The sequence below is a fragment of the Lissotriton helveticus genome, chromosome 1_2, assembly GCF_964261635.1.
Source record: "Lissotriton helveticus chromosome 1_2, aLisHel1.1, whole genome shotgun sequence".
Taxonomy (NCBI): domain Eukaryota; kingdom Metazoa; phylum Chordata; class Amphibia; order Caudata; family Salamandridae; genus Lissotriton; species Lissotriton helveticus.
The window spans coordinates 387,215,196-387,238,747 of NC_136058.1; the positions used below are offsets into that span (position 1 = coordinate 387,215,196).

The 23,552-nt window shown below is 51.0% G+C and overlaps 1 protein-coding gene across 2 annotated transcripts in view; it reads left to right on the forward strand.

Annotated features, from left to right (window-relative positions):
• LOC144806091 (vomeronasal type-2 receptor 26-like) overlaps nt 1–23,552 on the forward strand; it is a 1,640,897-nt gene that overhangs the window by 1,448,354 nt on the left and 168,991 nt on the right. For both annotated transcript variants that reach the window (XM_078672531.1, XM_078672538.1), the window contains one exon: nt 1,964–2,191. In XM_078672531.1, coding sequence (XP_078528657.1) covers nt 1,964–2,191 — 228 coding nt within the window. The remainder of the gene's footprint in view (nt 1–1,963; nt 2,192–23,552) is intronic.

Sequence of the window (23,552 nt, forward strand, 5' to 3'; positions counted from 1 at the left end):
AAACGAGCAGATTTAAAGATACCCGGTGAGGCAAGGACTCCTCACACAACAATCCAGGCAGCGGCAAGAGTGAGGCGGGGGCAGGCGTCACAGGAGGACCGTGTGGCGGCTGGGGGCGACCTGCCTGAGGACAGGGTCAAAGGTCGCTCCCTTCACTGCCGCGCGGTCTCCATATGAGGGGCAGTGGGAGGGAGGAGCAGCTGGGAGGCGAGAGCGGGGTGGCGAATAGGGCAGCGGGGGCGGGGCCGCAGGGACGCAGCGGCGGGAAGGGGCACAGAAAGGAAACGGGCAAGGGGGCACAGGGGGCACAACAGTGGGGGGAAACAGCGCAAACAACAGTGACTAAACAGTAACAAAGAACAGTGAAACGGTAAAGAAAAATGGGTAGATTTAAAGATACCAGGTGAGGCATGGACTCCTCACACAACAATCCAGGCAGCGGCAAGAGCGAGGCGGGGGCAAGTGTCACAGGAGGACCGTGTGGCGGCTTTGGGGGCGACCTGCCTGAGGACAGGGTCAAAGGTCTGTGAGTGACTTCTCTGCAGGCTGAGAGGTGAGGGGAGATCCTTTGTAAAGAGGCTAGAGCAAACCCTCTGCCCACAATCTGTACTCAGCGGGCAGAGAGGTGGGAAGTGGTGATCTCAGTGAGTGACCTCTCGGCAGGCTGAGAGGCGAGGGGGGACCCTGTGTAAATAGGCTAGAGAAAACCCTCTCCGTACTCAGCTGTTAGGGAGGCTATATGTGTTGGTTCCAGCAAGGGACCTCTCGGCGACAAAGAGGTGAAATGTCATTCCGGTGAGGGTCCTCTCAATCAGTGAAGGATTCCCTGGCCACCCTCTGGGTCCTGGGAAATTACATGGAGGCGATCGTCACAGGTCGATTCCAGAGCAGTTACAAACCTGTATCTCTTGTATTCTGCTGAGGGTCAGCAGCAGGGCAGCAGGAGCCTCAGAGGCAGTTCTGAGGGCTTCAGCGGGATTTAAATCCAAAAGCAAATCCCAAGCCAGGTAGCCTCTTTGCGATGCAACCTTATGGAACACTGATACCCAAACACACAAACACATACACACAAATACTCAGATATATACATTCGCAGACATTCACAGACATGCATGCACAAAAAACACTCAAGGGAAACTGATGCAGAAAATGGTCTTGTGTACACATACACAGATGCATAGAGTCAGTGAATCCACACATGTACACAAAGACAGACACACATACGCTGACGCTGATAGACACATGCACAGACACACAAGGAAGTATTCGCAGACACAGAGTTGTGTGTACACACGTGTGCACATACAAACATACACTGTTGTATGCAAGTCACCAAATGAGCACACACATATGCAGACAGATACAAAGACACAAACAGGCACACATGCGTACACACTCACAGGTGTGCACATGCAAACACACTTGGAAAGCAGACAGATAATGACACCTGAGCACACATATGCACATGTAGACGTGTACAGATGCATGCAGTCGATACGCATACACACACATGCAAACACAAAAAATAGACATACAATAACACATGAGTAGACACTCACGCATAAACATAGGAAATGGGTGCAGACAATGAACTCTTGTGCCCACATACATGTTTGCAAACATGCATGGAAGTCAAAGAGTACTCATGCACTCACCCACATTCATAACACACACAGACGCACATTTGCACTCCTTCAAGCAAAACCCATATAAATGGCATGCGACTGACACAACTAAGATAATTTCAACTGCAGCCCTACCTAACACTTAAAGGGGAACACACTGACTTCAAATTTTTGCAGTTACCTCTGACTACACAATGCAATGACCACTCGCCAATAACAACACTGATGAATAATAGAAGTGTAGCATTAACCGTGCCCCCTCTGCATAAGAGGCTGTCAGTGTCTTTGATGCTTATAATAGATTTATCCTATTGCTGTGTCTCATTTCTCCTTGGCAGTTACATCACTATATGCGTAATCTTCATTTTACAACCACCTCTGGTGATGAGATCCACTTCAATGATCAAGGAGAGTTTCCTGCAAGATTTGACATTCTGAACTGGATTTATTATTCTTTTGTAAACGTCACGACCAACAAAGTGGGAAGCTTCAGTATCAGCACGTCGGGGGAGGCACAGTTCACACTCAACGACAGCGCCATCTGGTGGCACCCTAACTTTAAGCAGGTAAGATCATCCACGTGGGTAAGTCAAGACTCAAGAAGAGGCCTAATCAGACGAGACTGAAAAACTATGAGCATCACTTAGAAAGGAAACCGAGGCTTTCCTGAAACCGAGTAGTGGAGCAATCACATGAAGTTCCAAGGTCTTGCTGTCAGATATTATATGCACAGCTGCGTTCTTCTGCTGTCTCTAACCACCGTAAATGTCCCCTGTTTTCAGCTGTCTTCTCTTTAGGATAGTCCTGGCTCTGCAGGGCGTGGAAAGGGTTGTGGTCGCTTCCTTTTGCACTCACTGCTGCCCATCTCAAGTGCAGGTCCGTTTCTGCTCTCGGGTTCATCTGCATCGTCCTCCCATCAACTACAAGGACCTGTTTTCTCAGCCTGACACTTTGCTGATTGCTTCCTGATGTTACAGCTCCAGGGCCCGGTCCTGTTTGGTTCTGACCTGGAGTCTGAGCCACCCTGAACATGCCCTCCACCACTGCACGTATTACATCTACGGCTCATTTTAGTGCTGTTTCCGGCAAATTCCCTGCTAAGAACAATGTTAATGCATAGAAGATGGCAAGTAATCTGTAAGATTCCGGTCCTCGGTGGGGGATCATAGAGATCGCCCTAGCAGGGGTCTTGAGAAGAAGGGGAGGAGCATCCCGCAGCATGACGCTGGGGTCAACACGCGAGGAGTGGGGAAGCCACATTTTCCTTGATCAGAAAGATGTCGCTGCAGAAAGCTCAGACATAGAGGGGGGTGGACCAGCGCTTCCAAGGAGGGCAGGTGTCAGAAAGGTGGAGGAGCACAGAGCTGCTCCCAGGTCAGTGGTGAGAGTGCAGCACGAGGAGACAGCACAGACACATGGGGTGTACTCAGGCGCGGTGCGTCCATTGGGGCCTAGGGGCATAGCCCCACTAAGCCCCATGGACCCACCGCGTCGTCGCGTCGTCACTAAAATAAAAATAAAAATATTGAATGATCGCGCTACCCGCCGGCCGGGAATCCAGGAGACACCCGACTTTTCCGGAGTGCGCAAGGAGGGGGCTGGCTGGGCCTGCTGCAGCTTGAGTGACAGTACACTCAGCTGCAGCAGTACTGCGCAAGTGAGTTTTTGGGCAGAAACGAACCCGAACATGCGCAGATAGTTTCCCTGCTAAATTTCCCCTTAGAGAGAGGACCAGGGGGTGGGCCGCAGCCCCCGGGGTTGCAAAGGGCAACTGGGCGAGCAGTCATGGTGCCCCCCTAGCCAATCCTGGCGCTGCATACAGCGCCAGGATTGGCTGGTCCAGTGATCCACGTGCAGGCCAATCACTGTGTGACTTCGGGACGCCCGCCGCTGTGACGCTGTGACTTCGACTCTTAAAAGAATCTCTAGCCTGGAGCTCGGCTCGTGCGCAGGCAGCAGACTGTGTGTGACTCCAGCCTCACCATCACCATCACGGTACAGGTAAGGCCACAGGTGAATCCCATCAACCTCAAAGCTCCGTTGCTCCTCCAGGGTCCAACCTGAGGACCTCCCCATGGATTTACGGCTTTCACACCCTTACTGTGCTCCTGTAGCGGGTACCCTTACTGTACCTTACAGCCTTTGGATCGCCCTGTCATTACGCTACAGCTCTAGGTGTGGCCGCCGTCGCCCAGGGCACCCCACCGCCATAGATCTAGTTACCTACAGCCTGTTCCTTCAGAGGCCTCCCTCGGCTAAAGGAAAAACATGTCCTTTCCTCCTCTAGACAGCTGTGCTGCCCAGCAACCAAATCCCCTATCAGTTCTGCCGCTCCACAGGACTGTGAACTGAATAGTAATGTCCCTGACCTATCAACTCACACCTGCAAACTGTGCTCTGGAGATGTCCCTATTAGTGCTCCATCCCCCCCCCCCATTTCAGCACTATCTGAAAGAGACACATTAGTATTAGATTCCTTACCTTAGAATATCCCCAGGCGTCAGACTGGATCCGGAATTTTTTGCGTAGCAGTACCCTTGCGCGTCGGTAGGCGTCGTCTGCAGCTCCGCGTCCGTCGTCGGCATCGTGGGCGCCGTGATGATGTCGTCGGAGTACTTAGACGCCGCCTCCGCGTGCTGACGTCAGTTCTTCTTTTTTCCGCGCCAGCAAGCGCAGATCTGGAAAAAGCAGTAACCCGTAGTCAACTTTTGACTAACTTTTTGGATCGTTTTGATCATTTCTCGAAGTCTATGACTCCGATCGGTGCTGCCGGGATGCCTGGCTTTAAGCACTGCGAGGATTGCGACCGCATGATGTCGGTCACGGATCCTCACCACCTGTGTCTAACTTGTCTAGGCGTTGACCACGACGACAAGTCCTGCTCCGACTGCCGGGCCCTCTCTTCGAAAGCCAGGCGGGAGCGGTCCCGCAGGAGACTCGAGCTCCGGCAGTCGGTCCCGCGCCGCGAGAGGTCCCGGTCCCACGGGAGGTCAAGGGACAGGTCGCGGGCTCGGAGCCACCACAGTTCCAAGAGTAGGCCGCACTCCTCCGGGTCGAAGTCGTCGTCAGGTAAGAAGCATAAGAAGTCCAAGCGGCGTCATCGCTCTTCGGACTCCCCCCGACGCTCGCGCGATGCGGCCGGGGGTTTGGGTGACACCACCCACGCGGCTCCGTCGGATTCGCGGGCGCCACGTCCAGCTCCACACCTTCCGGTCCCTGGGCTACAAGCGGCGCCGGAGGAGATCGAGCGTTTCCTCATGGCCATGAGGAAACTCTCTCCTCCGACGGGCTCCGCGGCGCCTTTGGGCCCAGCGGACCCGTCTGGGGCCTCTAGCGGGTCGGGGGTTTCGGCCCCGACGCTGTCGGGTGCTTTGGCCCCGACGCGGCCGACGCCTTGGGCCCGGCGCCGCTAGGCCCCACACTCCCGACGCCGCCGGTGCCTTCGGGATCTGGGTCGTCGCCGGTGGACCTTACGACCTCCCCGGCGTCGGACCATCAGGTGTCGCCTCTGGTGCCGTCCTCGGGTGGTGCCGTCCCCGGTTCCTCCTTTGTTCCTGTTCCGACGTCGGGACGGCCCCGATGGGTGCCGCTCCAGACGTCGTTTGGAGAGTTTCACTTCTATGAACAGGCCCCATTGATTGAGAACCCTGAGTATCAGGAGATGGGTGATGAAGGGGATTGGGAGGGGTCTGAGGACCCCTGACCCGAGAGTGTCAGTCTCATGAGGACTGGGCAGGAGACCTTGGGGAGGCCAGTGGCCTGGACACCTCTCCAGACACTGGTTTTGTCTCCCCTCCCACCGTGGCTTCGGAGGAGGGGGCAACCTACAGTGTGCTGTTGATGAGGGCTGCCAAAGCCTTGAGCCTTGAGCTCCCCGTCGTGGCCGTGAGGACTAATCTCCTCACTGAGGTCCTTAAACCGCAGTCAAGCTCGGCCGAGCCTCTGCTGCCCTTTAATGAGGCCTTGACCGACGTTCTTCTGGGCACTTGGTCCAAGCCCGCTACGGGTTCGCCCGTAGATAGGAACGTGTCCAGACGCCACCGCCCAGCCCCGGGTGACCCATGTTTCCTGTCCACCCACCCCACCCCCGAGAGCCTGGTCATCCAGGCCTCCAATTCCCAGACCGCATTCCCGTCGGCTTCGCCGGACAGGGAATCCAAGAGGTATGAGCAGTATGGTAAAAAGATCTTCTCATCCCTTAGTCTGGGACTGCGGTCTTCCAACACCGCGTGCCTCTTGGGCCGTTACACCCACTCTCTGTGGGATACGGTTGCGGAAGTGCTGCCAGAGTGTCAGTTGGAGGTACGGGCCAAACTCGGCCAAGCCCTTGTGGAAGGCCGGGATGCAGCCAAATGTTCCATCCGGTGTGGGCTGGATACCACTGACTCGCTAGGTAGAGCGATGGTAACGACGGTGGCGGTCAGACGTCACACCTGGCTGAGGTCCGCCAATTTTTCAGCAGATGTCCAGAACACGTTGATGGACATGCCGTTTGATGGCCGTCGCCTCTTTGGCGACAAAGCAGACCATGCGCTTGAGCGCTTTAAGGACTCCAGGTCTATGGCCAAGTCCTTGGGCCTCTCGGCCCCGCGCCAGCAATCGACTGCTTTTCACTCTTTTCGTGGCCACGGAAGGGGTGTACCCACACGTGCTGCCAGCCACGCTCCGCAGGGCAATACCCAACGCGGTGGCGGCCGTGGGAACCGCCGTCCTGGCGGTAGGGGTCAACGGCGGGGTCAGTCCACACCTTCCCCCGCAGCATCCGCCTCAAAACACTCCTAGTCTGTGCTTTCAGGCCCATGTGACGCCAGTGGGGGGCAGGGTTCGCCATCACCTCCTCCACTGGCGCACTGTCACATCGGACAGTTGGGTGCTGCAGATCGTCCGAAGGGGCTACTGACTCCCCTTCGAGGCGACTCCTCCAGCCATGCCACCGCAGAACCACCATGTATCGGGGGATCATTTGCGACTTCTGCAGGAGGAAGTTACGGCCCTCTTGGCCAAGGGGGCCATCGAGCGCGTTCCTGGGCCAGAAGTAGGGTGTGGTTGCTATTCCCACTACTTTCTGGTACCCAAGAAGGGCAAAGGGGGCCTACACCCTATCTTGGACCTCAGGAATGTCAACGGCTTCCTCCGAAGGAGAAGTTCATAATGCTGACACTGGCTCAGGTCTTAGCTACCCTGGACCCAGGAGACTGGATGGTAGCGTTGGACTTGCAGGGCGCGTATTTCCACATCCCCGTCCTGCCGGCCCACCGACGCTACCTGCGGTTCACGGTTGGCCACGAGCACTTTCCGTTTAACGTGCTCCCCTTCGGCCTTACCAGCGCCCCACGGGTGTTCACAAAGGTGATGGCGGTGGTCGCAGCTCATCTGCGCAGGTTAGGGGTTTCAGGCTTCCCCTACCTTGACGACTGGTTGTTGAAGGCGGGCTCGCCCCAGACAGTCGTCAGCCACCTCCAGACTACGGCAGATCTCCTGCACCAGCTGGGGTTCTCCATCAATGTGCCAAAGTCACACCTGTGCCCCTCTCAGAAGCTCCTCTTCATCGGAGCGGTTCTCGACTTGGCGCGGTTTCGGGTTTATCCACCCGAACAGCGGGTCCGGGATATTCAGGCTCTGATTCCCATCTTTCAGCCGTTATCCCGGGTCTCGGTCAGGTTGACGCTGCGGCTTCTGGGGCTGATGGCCTCCTGCATCCTACTGGTGCATCACGCCAGGTGGCGGATGCGGGCTCTGCAGTGGGACCTGAAGTTTCAGTGGGCCCAGCATCAGGGTAACCTGTCCGACCACGTCCTGATCTCGGAGGGCACTGCAAGACAGCTGCAGTGGTGGCTCACGGACCGCGATTGGGTCAGCGGCAGATCCCTCTCCCTTCCCCAACCGGGGCACGTAGTTGTGACGGACGCGTCCCTCCAGGGCTGGGGAGGCCACATGGGAGAGGCGGAGATCAGAGGCCTCTGGTCTCCGGCGGAGGCATGTGGGCGGGGTGGGGTCGTGGACCCTTTGCCAGGAGGCTCTGCGCCTCTGGCAATGGCTGGAACGCCAGGGCGTGACCCTTGTGGCTCAACACCTGGCAGGTTCTCTGAACGCCAGGGCGGACGAGCTCAGCCGTCAGTGCATGATGGATCACGAATGGCGTCTGAACTCGGACGTGGCGCAAGGCCTCTTTCAGCAATGGGGAGAGCCTTGGTTAGATCTATTCGCCACCGAAGAGAACGCGCAATGTCATCAGTTCTTCGCGTTGGAATTTCCAAGGCGGCACTCGCTCGGAGACGCTTCTCGTCGCGAGTGGAGTTGCGGTCTATTGTACGCCTTTCCGCCTATACCACTTCTGCCCAGAGTGCTGAAGAAGATCAAGCGCGACCGGGCCCAAGTCATCCTTGTGGCTCCGGACTGGGCGAGAAGGTTCTGGTATCCAGAGCTACTCAGTATGTCAGTCGATCCCCCGGTTCGTCTGCCTCTTCAGGAGGACCGTCTGTCGCAGCAGCAGGGGACGGTCCTCCACCCGAACCTGTCCAGTCTCCACCTCCATGCTTGGAGATTGAGCGGCGACAGTTGAGGCCATTTGACTTGCCTCCTGAAGTCTGTAACGTCATTCTGGCAGCCAGGCGTCCCTCCACAAAGTCGGTATACGCCTGCAGGTGGAACAGATTTGTGGCATGGTGCACAGCAAAGGCTGTGGATCCTCTTGCTGCCCCTCTCTCTGAGGTTCTTCTCTTCCTTCTTTCTCTTGCCCAGTAGGGCTCTGCTCTGGGCACTATCAAGGGCTACCTTTCTGCCCTTTCGGCCTTTCTGAGGCTGCCTGATCAACCTTCTTTGTTCAAGTCCCCTATTGTAAATATATTTCTAAAAGGCATCACACACACATTTCCTCCTGTTCCGTTTGTGATGCCTCAGTGGGACTTGAACCTGGTTCCTACGTTTCTGATGTGCGCTCCTTTTGAGCCACTTCACAACTGTCCTCTCCGCCTTCTTACTCTGAAGACTGCTTTCCTGGTTGTCATCACCTCTGCCAGGAGAGTGAGTGAGCTCCAGGCCCTTTCTTGTACTCCACCTTTCTTTTCTGTCCATCCGGACAAAGTGGTGTTGCGTACTAAGCCATCTTTCCTGCCCAAGGTTGTCACGGCCTTCCACATCTGGCAGTCTATCACCTTGCCAACTTTCTTTCCGCCACCGCATCCCTCTAAAGAGGAAGAGCGGCTCCACCATCTGGACCTAAAACGTGCGCTCTCATTTTACTTGGATCGCACACGCCAGTTCTGGGTGGATGACCAACTCTTTGTTGGTTACGTGGGCGCTAAGAAGGGGAAAGCGGTGCACAAGAGGACCATCTCCCGGTGGATCATCTTGTGTATCCAGGCATGTTACTCCTTGGCTAAGAGGAGCCCCCTGCTGGATTGCGGGCTCATTCCACCCGAGCCAAGGTGACTACAACTGCCCTGGGCTGGGGAGTGCACTTACAAGACATCTGTCAGGCAGCTACGTGGGCATCGCTGCACACGTTTGCGAGACACTACTGCCTGGACAGCCAAGTCCGGAGAGATGGATTCTTTGGCCGTTCCGTCCTCCAGGACTTTCTAGTGTGATTATTGGTTCGGAGACCCACCACCGGGGTTGGTATTGCTGGGGTATCTATTCTAAGGTAAGGAATCTAATACTAACGTGTCTCTTTCAGATGCACAAGTTACTACTTGTGTAACGATATATCTGTAAGAGACATTAGTTAGTGTTAGATTCCTTACCAACCCACCCATCCTCCCCGTTCTGCGAACCGATATCTAGGGTTAGGGTTACCCCCTTTCAGGGCCGTAGTTTCATTGGCACCAGTGTTGGTTTTTACATGGCTCAGCGCTTCTGGGGCGGAAAAGCTGTGTCTAAGAACTGACGTCAGCACGCGGAGGCGGCATCTAAGTACTCCGACAACGTCATCACGGCGCCCACGACGCCGACGACGGACGCGGAGCCGCAGACGACGCCTACCGACGCGCAAGGGTACTGCTACGCAAAAAATGCCAATGAAACTAGGGCCCTGAAAGGGGGTAACCCTAACCCTAGATATCGGTTCGCAGAACGGGGAGGATGGGTGGGTCGGTAAGGAATCTAATACTAACTAATGTCTCTTACAGATATATCGTTACACAAGTAGTAACTTGTGCGTCAAGGCCAATTGCACCCTCCAGGGAATGGCTCACTCGCGCCCCATGCACACAGGAAGGCCTATTTATGCGTAGCCCATAACCTTGCATTTATTCCCGACAGTGTGCCAGGGTTCTGTTGAAACATAGTTTGCTTGACTGCCGAGTGCACTTGGCTCCGACCCGGATATGATTTTTTCCCTCCTCTGTTTCTGGCTGTCAAGCTGCTGACCTTGCCCGCCCCAACCCTGGGCAAAGTAAACGAGGCAATACTGCTATCCATATAAGCAGCTGCTGTTGCGAATGATGATCCCACACAGAACTGGTAAACTAGATGCTGTACTATATCATTTCCGCCTGGTGCAGCACCCTTTGACCCATCACATCAATATTTTAAACCCAGGAGCAAACTAGAGTTTGCCACCTCAGGTCCATGCTGCACACGCCTTACTCTAAGGAGCTCTAACCAACAGAGCATACGTCCCACAGAACTGACCCATTTATATTCCACAGCAGTGTGTCAAACGAAGCGAACCCCTTACGGCTAAAAGGATGCCCTGGGCCAAAGGCAATTGTCCCTCATGGTCTTGGTAGGCCCTAGCCGCGCTTACGGAAGTCTAGGCTTGACAATAAAGTTGCCCCTGACCACCTGGACAGGCCCTCTCCCCTGCTGTGTGCATTCCCTATAGTGTGGCACAAGTACTGACCTTTAGATACGTTTTGGATAAGACCCCTGGGCACCCCCCTAATGCAAGCCATACCAGTCTTCTGCCCATCTACACTTGTGGTTACCCATCCTGTCACCTATGAGCTGAGGCCAGCGTCTGCATAAGGTACTTGAGCACAATTGGGACTGATGTGTAAGGGGGGCATGGTAACTGCACAACTGCTACACTCAACACTGTTTCTAATCGCCCCTACAAGAAGTCAGAACCGTCACCTTGCCCCCCAAGAGCACTTAACCAGGAACAGCATTCAGGCTCCGAGCCCGGAGCACCCCTGGCCATTCCTGCTTCCGATCCCACCTGTCCTTCTCAGAGTGGTGTCTATGTACTTGATCCGATGTCCTGAAATTAGAAAACAGGTTACACTCCAATCCTGGACGTGCTGACCCAGGAATAGTAAAAGTTTGGGACCCCCTCTGCTAGACTTTTGTGGCCAGGGAAAAGAGGGGACAGCATCAACAATAATACAAGAAATTCCCTCGTGGCCTTAACATCCTTTCTCAATCGACATTGTTCAAATAGTTTCGAAAAATCCCTTTGAATCAACACAGGTACACCTGTTTATACAAAATGTATTTGATATTTTATTCATTTTTTGCATGTATATCAAAATCACTTTTCTTGTTTTTTCTATTTATTTTTAATCTTCACTACATTGTTCTTTTCCGTTATATTGATTTAAAAATCTACTCAATATGTACATGATGAGTAGATTTTTAAATCAATATAACGGAAAAGTACAATGTAGTGAAGATTAAAAATAAACAGAAAAAATAAGAAAAGTAATTTTGATATACATACAAAAAATGAATAAAATATCAAATACATTTTGTATAAACAGGTGTACATACGTGCTGACCCGGGACCCCACACAATGTAATACTTCCATGGGTTGTAACTTGCGCGCCCCACAAAAAGGGGATAGAAATGACACCTGGGGAGAATCTGGGAATCCCAGACCCTAGCACCCTCCCCCAATGTGCTAAGACCCTTCAACCAGTCAGGATTCCGCACTGGCTTTAGCACAGAAACGGCACTCCTGGAAGTCTCAGAGACCATTCGAGAGTGTGTGGATAGGGGAGAGGAGGCCATGTTGGTCCTCCTCGACCTATCCGCCGCTTTCGATACGGTATCCCATAAGATACTTCTAGATCGACTGGAGCAGATTGGACTGGGCGGTTCTGCTCTATCATGGATCAGCTCCTTCCTTCAGGGTCGAACGCAGAGGGTCCTTCTTAGACCTTTTCAATCGGAATGTAAACCCCTTGTCTGTGGAGTGCCGCAGGGCTCTGCCCTGAGCCCATTGTTTTTCAATGTGTATCTGGCCCCCCTGGCTAAGGTGGTCGAGTCACTTGGGGTCAGAGTGATCTCTTATGCTGACGATACACAGCTTATGTTTTCTTTTAGAGATCACTCTGACTCCAGTCTCGCCAGTTTTCGCCACTGTTTGAGCGAAGTATGCTCCTGGATGGCATCCAACCACCTACGTCTTAATACTGACAAGATGGAGGTCTTGTTTTTTAATCAAAAAACTATCATTTCCTCTACCTTGTGGTGGCCGACTGTGCTGAATCCTCCCCCCATCCCTGTTGTTCACACTGCTCGCAATCTGGGTTTTCAGTTTGATGATGCTCTGTCGTGCAATCCTCAAATTAATAAGGTTACTGCGGCCTGTTTTGGGAAACTGCGGATGATGCGAAAGATTTTTCCTTTTTTGCCATTAGATGCTCGCAGAACGGTCACCCAGGCCTTAATAACTTCACATCTGGATTACACCAACAGCCTCTATGCCGGGGCCCCCCAATATCAAATTGAACGTCTACAGATTGTTCAGAACGCGGCAGCGAGGCTGATTGGCAACATCCCTGCACGACACTCAGTTGCAGCCTACCGCAAAGAACTCCACTGGCTTCCAATCGCAAGTCGTATTAAGTTCAAAATGCTAACTCTTGCTTTTCGGGCTCTCAATGGGATGGGACCGGACTACTTACGCAAGAGATTAACACTTTCTCAGTCAGTGCGATCTTTGCGATCCAACAATCTGCGCCTCATTGTTGTCCCTCGATTTCGCCGCTCCAGAATGGGCGGCAGAGCCTTTGCTGTTATGACGGCTAAACTATGGAATAGCCTCCCCTTAGATCTTAGATTTGTTTCCTCTGAAACACTTTTTCGTAGCCGTCTTAAAACCTGGCTATTTTCATTATTATAGGCCCTACTCTTTTTTAGCTCACAGTCTAAGCGCCGGGACACCCCCTTTGGGGGTAGCCGCGCGCTCTACAAGCCTCAAAAAATAAAATAAAATAAATAAATAAACCTGTTGATAGTTCAGGTGGCCCCCCATGTGAGTAGGGCGGCTCTCCTGCGTGGTTCCTGCATTTGAGACATAAAACATACATTAAAAGCCATGCCCCCCCCTCATATACCCAATGGATTCTCTGCAATGAGACAGGGGCCATCCATGCCCCCCATGCTACCAACGCCAAGTCTGTTTGTTGGTTACGAGAAATAGTTTGCTAACTCGATCGCCAGGCTCAGAGCCCCTTACTTGCGCACCAGTAGCTGTACAAAAGAACACATTCCTTTATTGCACATGGGATGCAAGATATGCCCAGACACCTCACATGTGTAAACTAAAAACGCATTTCAATGTTGTCACAGGGCATGCATGGTTTGTCCACAGTCTCCCACTGCTTACCGACAGAACACCCCAATTAGTGCCCAGTAAATCAACCAATTGCCCTGGTTCATCTGATGTTTCACAAGAGAAACATCCAATTATTGTACAGGAGCTACCTGCTAAGTTCCGATTCCCCAGTTGACTATGAATGTCATACCTCTCTGGGGTGTAACCTGTGTGCCCCACAACAGGGACAGTCCTGACACATGGGGAGGACCTGGGAGTCCCAGACCCTAGCACACTGCCCCCAGCGTGCTATGACCCTTATACCTGTTGATAGTTCAGGTGGACCCCCATGTGAGTAGGGTGGTTCTCCAGCGTGGTTCCTGCATTTGAGACATAAAAACATCCATTAGAAGCTCTGCCCCCCTCCGTATATCAATATGGATTCTCTGCAACGAGACAGGGCCCTCAATGCCCCCCCACGCCTCAGAGGCCGAGCTTGTTTGTCAGTTACGAGAACTAGTTTGCCCACAATACATACTCGTAAGGACTTGGGTGAGGCACATACTTGTGTACCTCTAGCGCCTGTGCAGAAGTGTAGAGTCTTGAAACTAAGTCAAATATTCACATGCTATATCTGATAATGACCAATGCACTTTGGAGTGTGTGAATTAGAGTCACTTCTTAGCTCGCCCCCTTACTATTCTTCTCAGAAACACCTCGTCCTCCCAGGCCTTCAAAACTGACCTCAAAGTTCTCCTCCTTCAATGACACCTCCCAATTTAATTAATGCCCTCTCTTATCTGACTGAAGACCTTTTAATATCTAAAATTCTATTCTCCTTGACTATGGAAGTGTCCTCCCAGTGTGTTCTTGTGGCTAAGAGTCTGCCATTATGAAGTAATATCCTTCTACCTGTGTTTGGTACTCTCTTGTAACATGTACACGCCACTTTCTATTGTAACACACTGATTGCTACCTCTTACATTGTGTTTGGTTCCGGTACTTGCACAAGTGCCATCATTGCCTGTGTTTGAGTGTCCTCCATTTATTGTAGTATTATACCTCTACTTGTACGCCTTTGTAACTTGCACACGTCACCTTTCCTCCTGTAATGCACAGTTTGCTAACTCTTGTATTGTTTGGTCCACTAGAACCACAGGGACTCAAAAAGTTGCAACCCTGCTGGAAGATGACTCCGTGACAAGAGGTCAAACATGGGCCCCCATTAGTGGATGCATCAATCCACAATAAATCTTGTCCGGTGACAGAACCAGCTATTGAATTTAAGTGCACACTCTGACAATTATGTAAAACTTCCCCAGACATTAAATTGTAGCTAAAAGGAAGCAGTGAGTTCGCCATACATTACTGAAGTTATTATCTTAACATTTGTGGACCCTCGTGCACTCCCATGATTACCCATCACACTGAATTCATTACTAGGCCCACCACGTTGTTAATTGCCTGTGAATTAAATATTATCATCCCTTAAAGGTTTTCCTGCTGCAGTAACAACTAAAAGCTAAAAAGGTGCAGCGACTGTAAACACTGACTGACAACGAATCCCCAGTGCGACAATTCTGAGTAACGATTAAAGCAAGGTTAGCAATGCCTCCCTCGCCGCCAGAAAATAGGGTGGTTGTAGAGCCCTGGGCTGGGCCCCTCCCACTGCCAGCCAACTACATTTCACACCGCGTGTCCAACAATACCTGCTCCAAATCAAATCCCACGTCCTCCTTGTCGTCTAATCCTAAACCAACAGACAATCTGTAATTAGAAAAACATGTTAGCCTCAAACCACACCTGTTGTCCGTTACATCAGGCCCACTGACCCTAGTGTGCCGACACCTGTTTACCCATGGTCACTCCCGTGACTTTCAACGAGGCGTGCCCCAGCATCCGTTTCTGAATGGTAGCCTACATGGACATATGACCAAACGTGATATTAGTCCCAACCCCGCCCAACATAGACATCCCTCCCATCCCTGGGGGGGATGGACGGGCTAGGTGAACTGCACGCTAACTGATCACATGGTTTGGGCCACATAATATCAGGGTTTAGTGTCATGTCTGCCATCGCATCTGTATCATTGCCATGTGACATCTAACCTACAAGAAGAGAGCAAGAAGGCCTAAACCTGGCTCTTTTGATGGACATCCACTTCAGCACTAACCTTGCATGTTTACCAAGAAACGCTTCAACTTGCAACTGTTCCTCCAAATTTTTTTTTTAATTAAACCCCAAACCCTATGCAAAACTGATTCTATTTAAGGCGCTCTGACACCTTCAGGTAATGTTCACGCTAATAAGCCCATAAACAAATCAACTAGGCACAGCTCCTGCCGACGGCATGAGGGAAACAGTGCATGGCTTAAATAAATTGCGTGCTAATCACTAGTATATGCAGTAAAAACTTTGTACTCTCTACCATTCCTATGTATATAAAGATAACTCTAATAACTAGTATAAGCAGTAGACCTTTGTACTCTCTACCATTCCTATGTGACTCTTAGATTATATCCATTCATATTCCTTCCCTATGTATATAGAGATAACTCTAATCGCTAATATATGCAGTAGACCTTTGTACTCTCTACTATTACTATGTGACTCAGAGTATATCCATTCGTATCCCTTCCTTAGGTATTTAGGGATTACTACTTCTACATTTGCAATATTTCTTTGTTTGTATCTCTTCCTTGTGAGACTTTACATCTTGTACATTTGTAATTTTTTCTGCTATGATAAGCTGACATATTGATAGGTGCTGGGTACCTGCTGGCAGGAGTCTTCGATGCACATCATGCGCTAGCTGCACGAGTGGTAAATGCACCTACAGTCTTGTTACCAGTTTACTAACTGGGTTACACTAACCATGCTAACAGTGCAGGTGAATAATAAGAATTAATTGCTAATCACAACCGGATTCTATTTAAAGATCAATCATTTCAAAAGCCAACCTAGATTGGACACATACCCACAATCCTTGGCCCCGGGGAGCAGAGACTAATCCGTCAGGCCACTGGGGCTACACATCACACTGACCCTGCGGGTCATGTTCACACTGTTCAAACTGCCCAACGAATACTTCGACACTGCCCCCGCCCACGGCGTGGGAGAAGCAGTACATGCCACATACTAGCAATGTTACATTTGTGGAGGCTTATACACCTGCGGGAGTAATCACGCTGCCTACCAACAATAAAACCATAATCCCCGGCAATGCCTCCGCCCGTCCCCCCACCCCACATGCAAGCGAGATCCAGCTACGGAGACCCCCACCACGAGCCTGGCACTCTTCAGGGATGACCACGGGGGAGAGCAGCTGCGAGCGCGCCTGATCGCCGCGACCCGACACAACAGCTCGACGCGGGCGGGGGAGGGGAGTACAGCTGCACGAGTCGGGCATCCAGGGACACACACGCCGGAGGGAGAAAAGGCCGACCTGCCCTCCGCGACTCTAGACCCGCAGGCCGGAGATGCAGGAAGCCCCCCCATTCTCCCATAACGAGCCCAAAAAGAGGGGACTATGAGAAGTCGCACTGAGGGGAGCAGCGAGAGCGACGAATGGCCATGCGATGCTCAAGAACCGGAGAAGAGCATGAGGGGGCCTCCATCCCCGCGAGCCGGCCCCACCCCCCAAGGCTGGCGAAGCTCAGGCCCACAAGGTAATTGCCGGGCCACTGGATCATCCAACGAAGGAAGGGAGGCAACTGAGGCAGGGGGCATGGCTCCAGTGAGGCTGGACTGAGGCCCCGGAGAGCAAGGCCACGCAAAAGCACCAACCCACCCCCCCTACCTACAAGCAGGGCCCAGGCCGCACAGCCGAACTGAGGCTTACCCTTCCTGCGCGGCACCAGCATGGGGAGCGCATTCCCCCTCCCCCTGAACCCCAACTACACCTAGCTGCCCGCAACGAGGGGCAAGGCCGCGCAGCAGGAGGATCCGACCGGACTCCCTGCCCCGCACTCCCAAAAGGGACCAGCGGCTCCCTCAAGTGGCATGACCAAGCCCACCCCCCATCCCCCACCGCAAAACCCCGAGCCAAGAGGGACCCCGCTGGAGCACCGGCCCCGCAGGAAAAGACGGACCGCCCTCCTCCCCCCCACCACCCACATGACCAGGCCCTTCCCTCCACTGCAGGATACAGAGCAAAGACCTGCCCCGGACCCGCAACCCACCACCCACAACAGTTAAGCAGCACTCGGCAACGGAGGACCCAGGGGGGGACTTAGGAACAGGGAGAGGGGGGAAGACCAAAAGGGAACACTCACCTTGAATCCAAAAACAGCGTCCGGGCAGCATAGCTCGTCCGGGGCAAGGGGGGAGAGGGACCATCCACCAGGCTGATCGGGGTCAAAGAGGGCCCCAGGCCCGCGAACCGAGGCTATATGCCTACGCCCCTTCCCCCCCGCCGGAAGTGACATCACTGGGGTCCCCCAGGGTCCCACACGCTAGGCCGCAATCCGAAGTCCAAGCTACCATGGCTAAAAATGCATCTGGACGGGTTCAAAGCTGTGGTTCTATAGAGAGATTCCTCACAGGGTTTGAAGATACCTTTCAAAGGCACCGAGGTAGGTGGGGAGCAGAGAAGTTGAGTTCTTGCAGGGCCAGCCCAGATATTGAAGAATACAAGAATGTATAGTTAGTTTGTGAAGACAGGGTTTTGGTATTTGGTCCCAAAGGTTAGGTGAATGGAGGGAGCACTTAGGGGTAGGCAGTGTGTTAGAGGTAGAAGGGTTAGTATTCTGATTTCAGCAATTTGTCAGGACAATGTTTAGAATGTGTAGTTTAGTCAAAGGAGTTCGGTTTTTAACTTGCTTTCAATAAAGGTGACCTTTTCATATTTGAGTGATGTGAGTGGTGCAATCAGTCATATACAATGCAGAGGCTGATCAGATGATGTCACAGAAACCCTTGCTTATCAGTATAATGAAGCAGGATTCCTTCTGCAAATCCATGGGACCAGTCACACATTCACAGATGAAGGCTCCCAACAGACAAAAGACCTTCATGTCTTCTTTAGTATTTACAAAAAAAATGAATTTGAACCCTGTGTTTTTAAGGGTCAAATTTTGTACTGCTGTTCTTCTTTATGTGGCTTTTATTGTACACCCTATAGGCAATATACTCTACCGATATAATTTAATATCCCTGGTATCATTACCGGCTTTCCAACTGGACAAATATTGTCCAGTATTTAAGGAAGGCGTAGATAGAAGTAGGTTGGTTTATGAAAAACAGGTGAGGAAACTGTCACCATACAGTTCTTGAGTTCCCAGCCTTCTTGCCCCTTCCTTTTTGTCATGGAATACCCTCTTCCATAATTGATACTGCCCTATCTGTGGCACTAAGGGTGGCCGCCCTCTTAGGTGGCTCCCTGCGGTGGCCCGGGGCAGCCTGGCATTATATGCGTTATGTAAGGCAATGTTTCCCTGTTCCTTGCCCTCTTTTCATTCGTTTTTCTTGCCCTCTGTTCTCTGTTTTCCTTGCCCTCTGTTCTTTCGTTTTTCTTGACCTCTGTACTTCCATTTTCCTTGCCCTCTTTTCTTTCGTTTTTCTTGCCCTCTGTTCGTACGTTTTCCTTGCCCTCTTTTCATTCGTTTTTCTTGACCTCTGTTCTTCTGTTTTCCTTGCCCTCTTTTCTTTCGTTTTTCTTGACCTCTGTTCTTAGGTTTTCCTTGCCCTCTTTTCATTCGTTTTTCTTGACCTCTGTTCTTCCGTTTTCCTTGCCCTCTTGTCTTTAGTTTTTCTTGACCTCTTTTCTTTCGTTTTTCTTGACCTCGGTTCTTCCGTTTGCCTTGCCCTCTGTTCTCCCGATTTCCTTGCCCTCTGTTCCGTGTGTGTGTGGGGGGACTCTGTGTGTGTGTGTGTGGGGGGCTCTGTGTGTGTGTGGGGAAGGGGCTCTTGTGTGTGAGGGGGTGGCTCTGTGTGTGTGTGGGGGGCTCTGTGTGTGTGTGTGTGGGAGGGGCTCTGTGCGTGTGTGTGTGTGGGGCTCTGTGTGTGTGTGGGGGGGCTCAGTGTGTGTGGGGCTTTGTGTGTGGGGCTCTGTGTGTGTGGGGGGGCTCTGTGTGTGTGTGGGGGTTGGGCTCTGTGTGTGTGGGGGGGTTGGGCTCTGTGTGTTTGGGGGGATTGGGCTCTGTGTGTGTGTGGGGGGGTTGGGCTGTGTGTGTGTGTGTGGGGGGTTCTGTGTGTGTGGGGGGGGTTGGGCTCTGTGTGTGTGGGGGGGTGTTGGCCTCTGTGTGTGTGTGTGTGTGTGTTGGGCTCTCTGAGTGCGAGAGCACGACTTCTTCTCAGTTGAACTTGAACGCCTTTTCACGACGTCCGACATTATTTTCTGACAAGCTACTTTGCTATCGGTGAAGCCTGTGAAGGCATGGAACAACTACCACAGGTCATTTTCAGTTCGATTGTCCATGGTGGTGTAAAAAGGCCTAAAGCAAGCTAGGAAAATCTGTAACCCTCTACTTTGCTTTTTACTCACCGTGTGTTATCGTGGTGCGCTGGTGCCCCTTCGTATTGCCACTCTCTGCAGCTTCTATGTCGGACCCCCTTGGTCATTCCGTTATTATTATTTTTGTTTGTTTCCTTTTAGTTTTTTATTTCGATCTTCCGCAGTTTGCATTACTTCTGACTGCGCAGCAGTTGGGGGTTCATCGATAGATTGTTATGTTAACTTGTATGGGAAGTTCTTCACGTGGCTGTAACTTTACACAGCAGCAATGTGGGTCATTTTTCTGTATGTGTGATTGTGTGGTCTTTACAAAATGGAGGCTGAGTCTGCTGTTTCCCGCAGCCCAGTGCGTCAAAAATATGTTGGGGGCAAAACTGATCACAAAGCTGAATTTTACAGCAGCATACTGTGAATCACAGAAATCTCTGCATTTCAGTGTAACGCATACAGCAACAGCACAGTGTGTGTGCAGTATTTCCACCTAGACTTAACCCCACAGAAATGCAAGTATAGAATGCTTTGAACAATTAAGGTCTCAGTAAAAAAATGTATTATTGGTGAACAATACGTTCTGCCAGCAGTTGCTCTTTACAGTACTATGGCCAGTTTCAGCCCTTTCTTTACTCAAAAAAGAACTAGGCCGAAAGCAAACATACGAGTTTCCCTCATACTAAGCAAACATCTAGCGATAGAGGTACCTTACTGCTGCTGACAATACCCATGCGTTGTACTCTGTCTTGTTGTACTGTGCTATTTTTCCACTGATAACTTCAATGCATGCCATGTTTGGCGATACTTCTCAGTGTCTGCAGATGACACATGGGCATTGTCTGCTGATGTGACCATTTATCATTAATTCACCGACAGGAAGGGACCTAGTGGCCACAGCTGCCACCAATGCAGCTCTACTTTATCATTTATCTACTGTCTATATCCTCACTCCTCTGTGACAGTTCTCTTTCCTTTGTGCTCCCAGGTCTGTCACCTCCCTCCCACTATTTCTAATTTGCTGTGTCCCTATTCAGTATTCTGTCCCTGGCCCCTTCTAACCCTGCCCTTCTCCCTCTCCCCTCCACCATAGCTCTTGTCTGTCTATTCTTCAGCCCTTATCAGCTCTGTCTCCACTTTACCTATACACTTTTCTTTATCAGCTGTTTTTTTCCTCTCCTCTCCATACAAAGTCCCAGCTCTGTCTAGTCATAAACAAAAACTGTGTGGAAAGACATGCGTGATAAAGTCACATGCGTTCTAATGGAAACGTGGTAAAGGTAATGTATGGTTCCCAATGCTTTGTAAAGGCTGTTTCCCAACTGCTGTGCAACTTCTTCTACTCTTAGAGCTGAGATTTCCATGAAAGTCTTATAGTCTGAATTCAGCAGCGTAATAGGACGGGATGTATGAAGCTCTGTGGTTATACTGAATAAGCAGGTACCTATGTTAGGACAACAATTAATGTAATAACTGCACTTTCACAATTGCTTTATTAACCTTCCTGCTTTCTCAAATTTGCTTGGAAATGTACGATTTTTCTTCTCTTTTTTCAAAATTTTATCGGGGTGGTTCGGGCTCGCTCACTGCGATCGCTCGCTGCGGTGCAATATGCACATTATTTTACGCCCACCACTTTCAAATGTCACTAGCCGCCCCTGGGTGTACTGTGCAGGAGGTGGATGCAAGGTTTGATATAGGTACTCAAATGAAGACGAGTCGGACTCTGACAGGGATAGGGGAAGTCCCAGCAGAGGGCTGGGGTGCCCTATAGGGCTAGGGTGGTGTAAGAAACCTGGTGTGCTAGAGACAGGCATCAGCCCCGGAAGGGGAACCAGTGACAGTCGGGAGACAGACACAAGAGAAATAAGAAGGCTTTCCATAAACAGCACAATTAGGGGCAAGAAGAAGCAAAGAAGTTAGCTCAGGATAAACGGACAAGAAGAGAGGAAAGTTGGAAACAGAGAAGTGGGGATCAAAGATATGAGTACAGGGATGCACGGGCAGCCACATTGGGGAGTGGATGCATGGGCAAAGGCATGAGCGGGCTAATATGAAGATGCAAGTAGGCGATAGAGTGTGGGTGAGTTGAGAACATACAGAGATCATGGAGAGAGTCCTGGGAATTTTTCCTGGTGCGCCAATTCAAAGACTGCCTCAGTTCAGACAGTGGAGGCAGCAGGGGACACCTCTAAGGAACACAGGGATGGCCGGAGGAAAGCACAACTCAGTTGCCTGAGGGAGCACCGGAAAAACACCTCCAACTAGCTCCACATTAGAGAGCCAGGAAAGCATGGCAGGTAGTGGAGCAAAGGAGGACAGGAGAAGGCAGCAGCATTGGGGATGTTACCGAACCTAGAAGGGAGATACTCCTCTCCTTTATGAGCATTGGCCAGCATCTGGAGGTTCACATACTGATGGCCATGAAAGAAAATGTCTGGGCCAATGAATAGGAGGACATGTTTAAGCTTCTCCATAGAACATACCATGCAAGGAAGGTTTAAAAGTGGAAGAGAGGGAATTAGCTAAAAGGCCAAAAGTGCCTACAAACATTAAGACGTGGATGGTGATATTTACTATCTATGCGAGCCAAAATTGTGAAAAGACCCCTGAGTGTAGCGTGGCGCTGTGGAAATATGTAGACATAATTCTGGAAGTGAACCTCAGTTCTGGTGGTCTGGCATGGATCTTTTGGCTCTTTTCCGATGAGTAGTTCAGTGCAAAGAAAAGGACGACCACTAGGAAATCATAAGCAAAATAGATAACAAGCTGTAGTTGATAAATGTGAACCCAACCAGGCTGATGCACTTGGCTAGCTGTTTTCCTATAACTTACACACCCTTTTGAGGCTCTGTGAGAGAGGGAGCCTACAGGAGCATGCTAGAACCTAAACAAAGGAGCATGCTACCGGTTCCCATGTAAGTTCTCTCAAGATAGTTCAACATCTAGAGGGAGACACCTGCTCTTACAATGCACCAGGGAAACGGGGAACCTGCAAGGTGGGAGAGATTGGAGTGAAGGCCGGGTGGCTGAGGCAAAGGGTAACTGCTCCTATTAATCCGAAGTCCAAGCTACCATGGCTAAAAATGCATCTGGACGGGTTCAAAGCTGTGGTTCTATAGAGAGATTCTTCACAGGGTTTGAAGATACCTTTCAAAGGCACCGAGGTAGGTGGGGAGCAGAGAAGTTGAGTTCTTGCAGGGCCAGCCCAGATATTGAAGAATACAAGAATGTATAGTTAGTTTGTGAAGACAGGGTTTTGGTATTTGGTCCCAAAGGTTAGGTGAATGGAGGGAGCACTTAGGGGTAGGCAGTGTGTTAGAGGTAGAAGGGTTAGTATTCTGATTTCAGCAATTTGTCAGGACAATGTTTAGAATGTGTAGTTTAGTCAAAGGAGTTCGGTTTTTAACTTGCTTTCAATAAAGGTGACCTTTTCATATTTGAGTGATGTGAGTGGTGCAATCAGTCATATACAATGCAGAGGCTGATCAGATGATGTCACAGAAACCCTTGCTTATCAGTATAATGAAGCAGGATTCCTTCTGCAAATCCATGGGACCAGTCACACATTCACAGATGAAGGCTCCCAACAGACAAAAGACCTTCATGTCTTCTTTAGTATTTACAAAAAAAATGAATTTGAACCCTGTGTTTTTAAGGGTCAAATTTTGTACTGCTGTTCTTCTTTATGTGGCTTTTATTGTACACCCTATAGGCAATATACTCTACCGATATAATTTAATATCCCTGGTATCATTACCGGCTTTCCAACTGGACAAATATTGTCCAGTATTTAAGGAAGGCGTAGATAGAAGTAGGTTGGTTTATGAAAAACAGGTGAGAAAACTGTCACCATACAGTTCTTGAGTTCCCAGCCTTCTTGCCCCTTCCTTTTTGTCATGGAATACCCTCTTCCATAATTGATACTGCCCTATCTGCAGAACTGACATAATACTCCTGACAGTTCACAGAAACAATGTTCTGTGGTGGTGGCACGA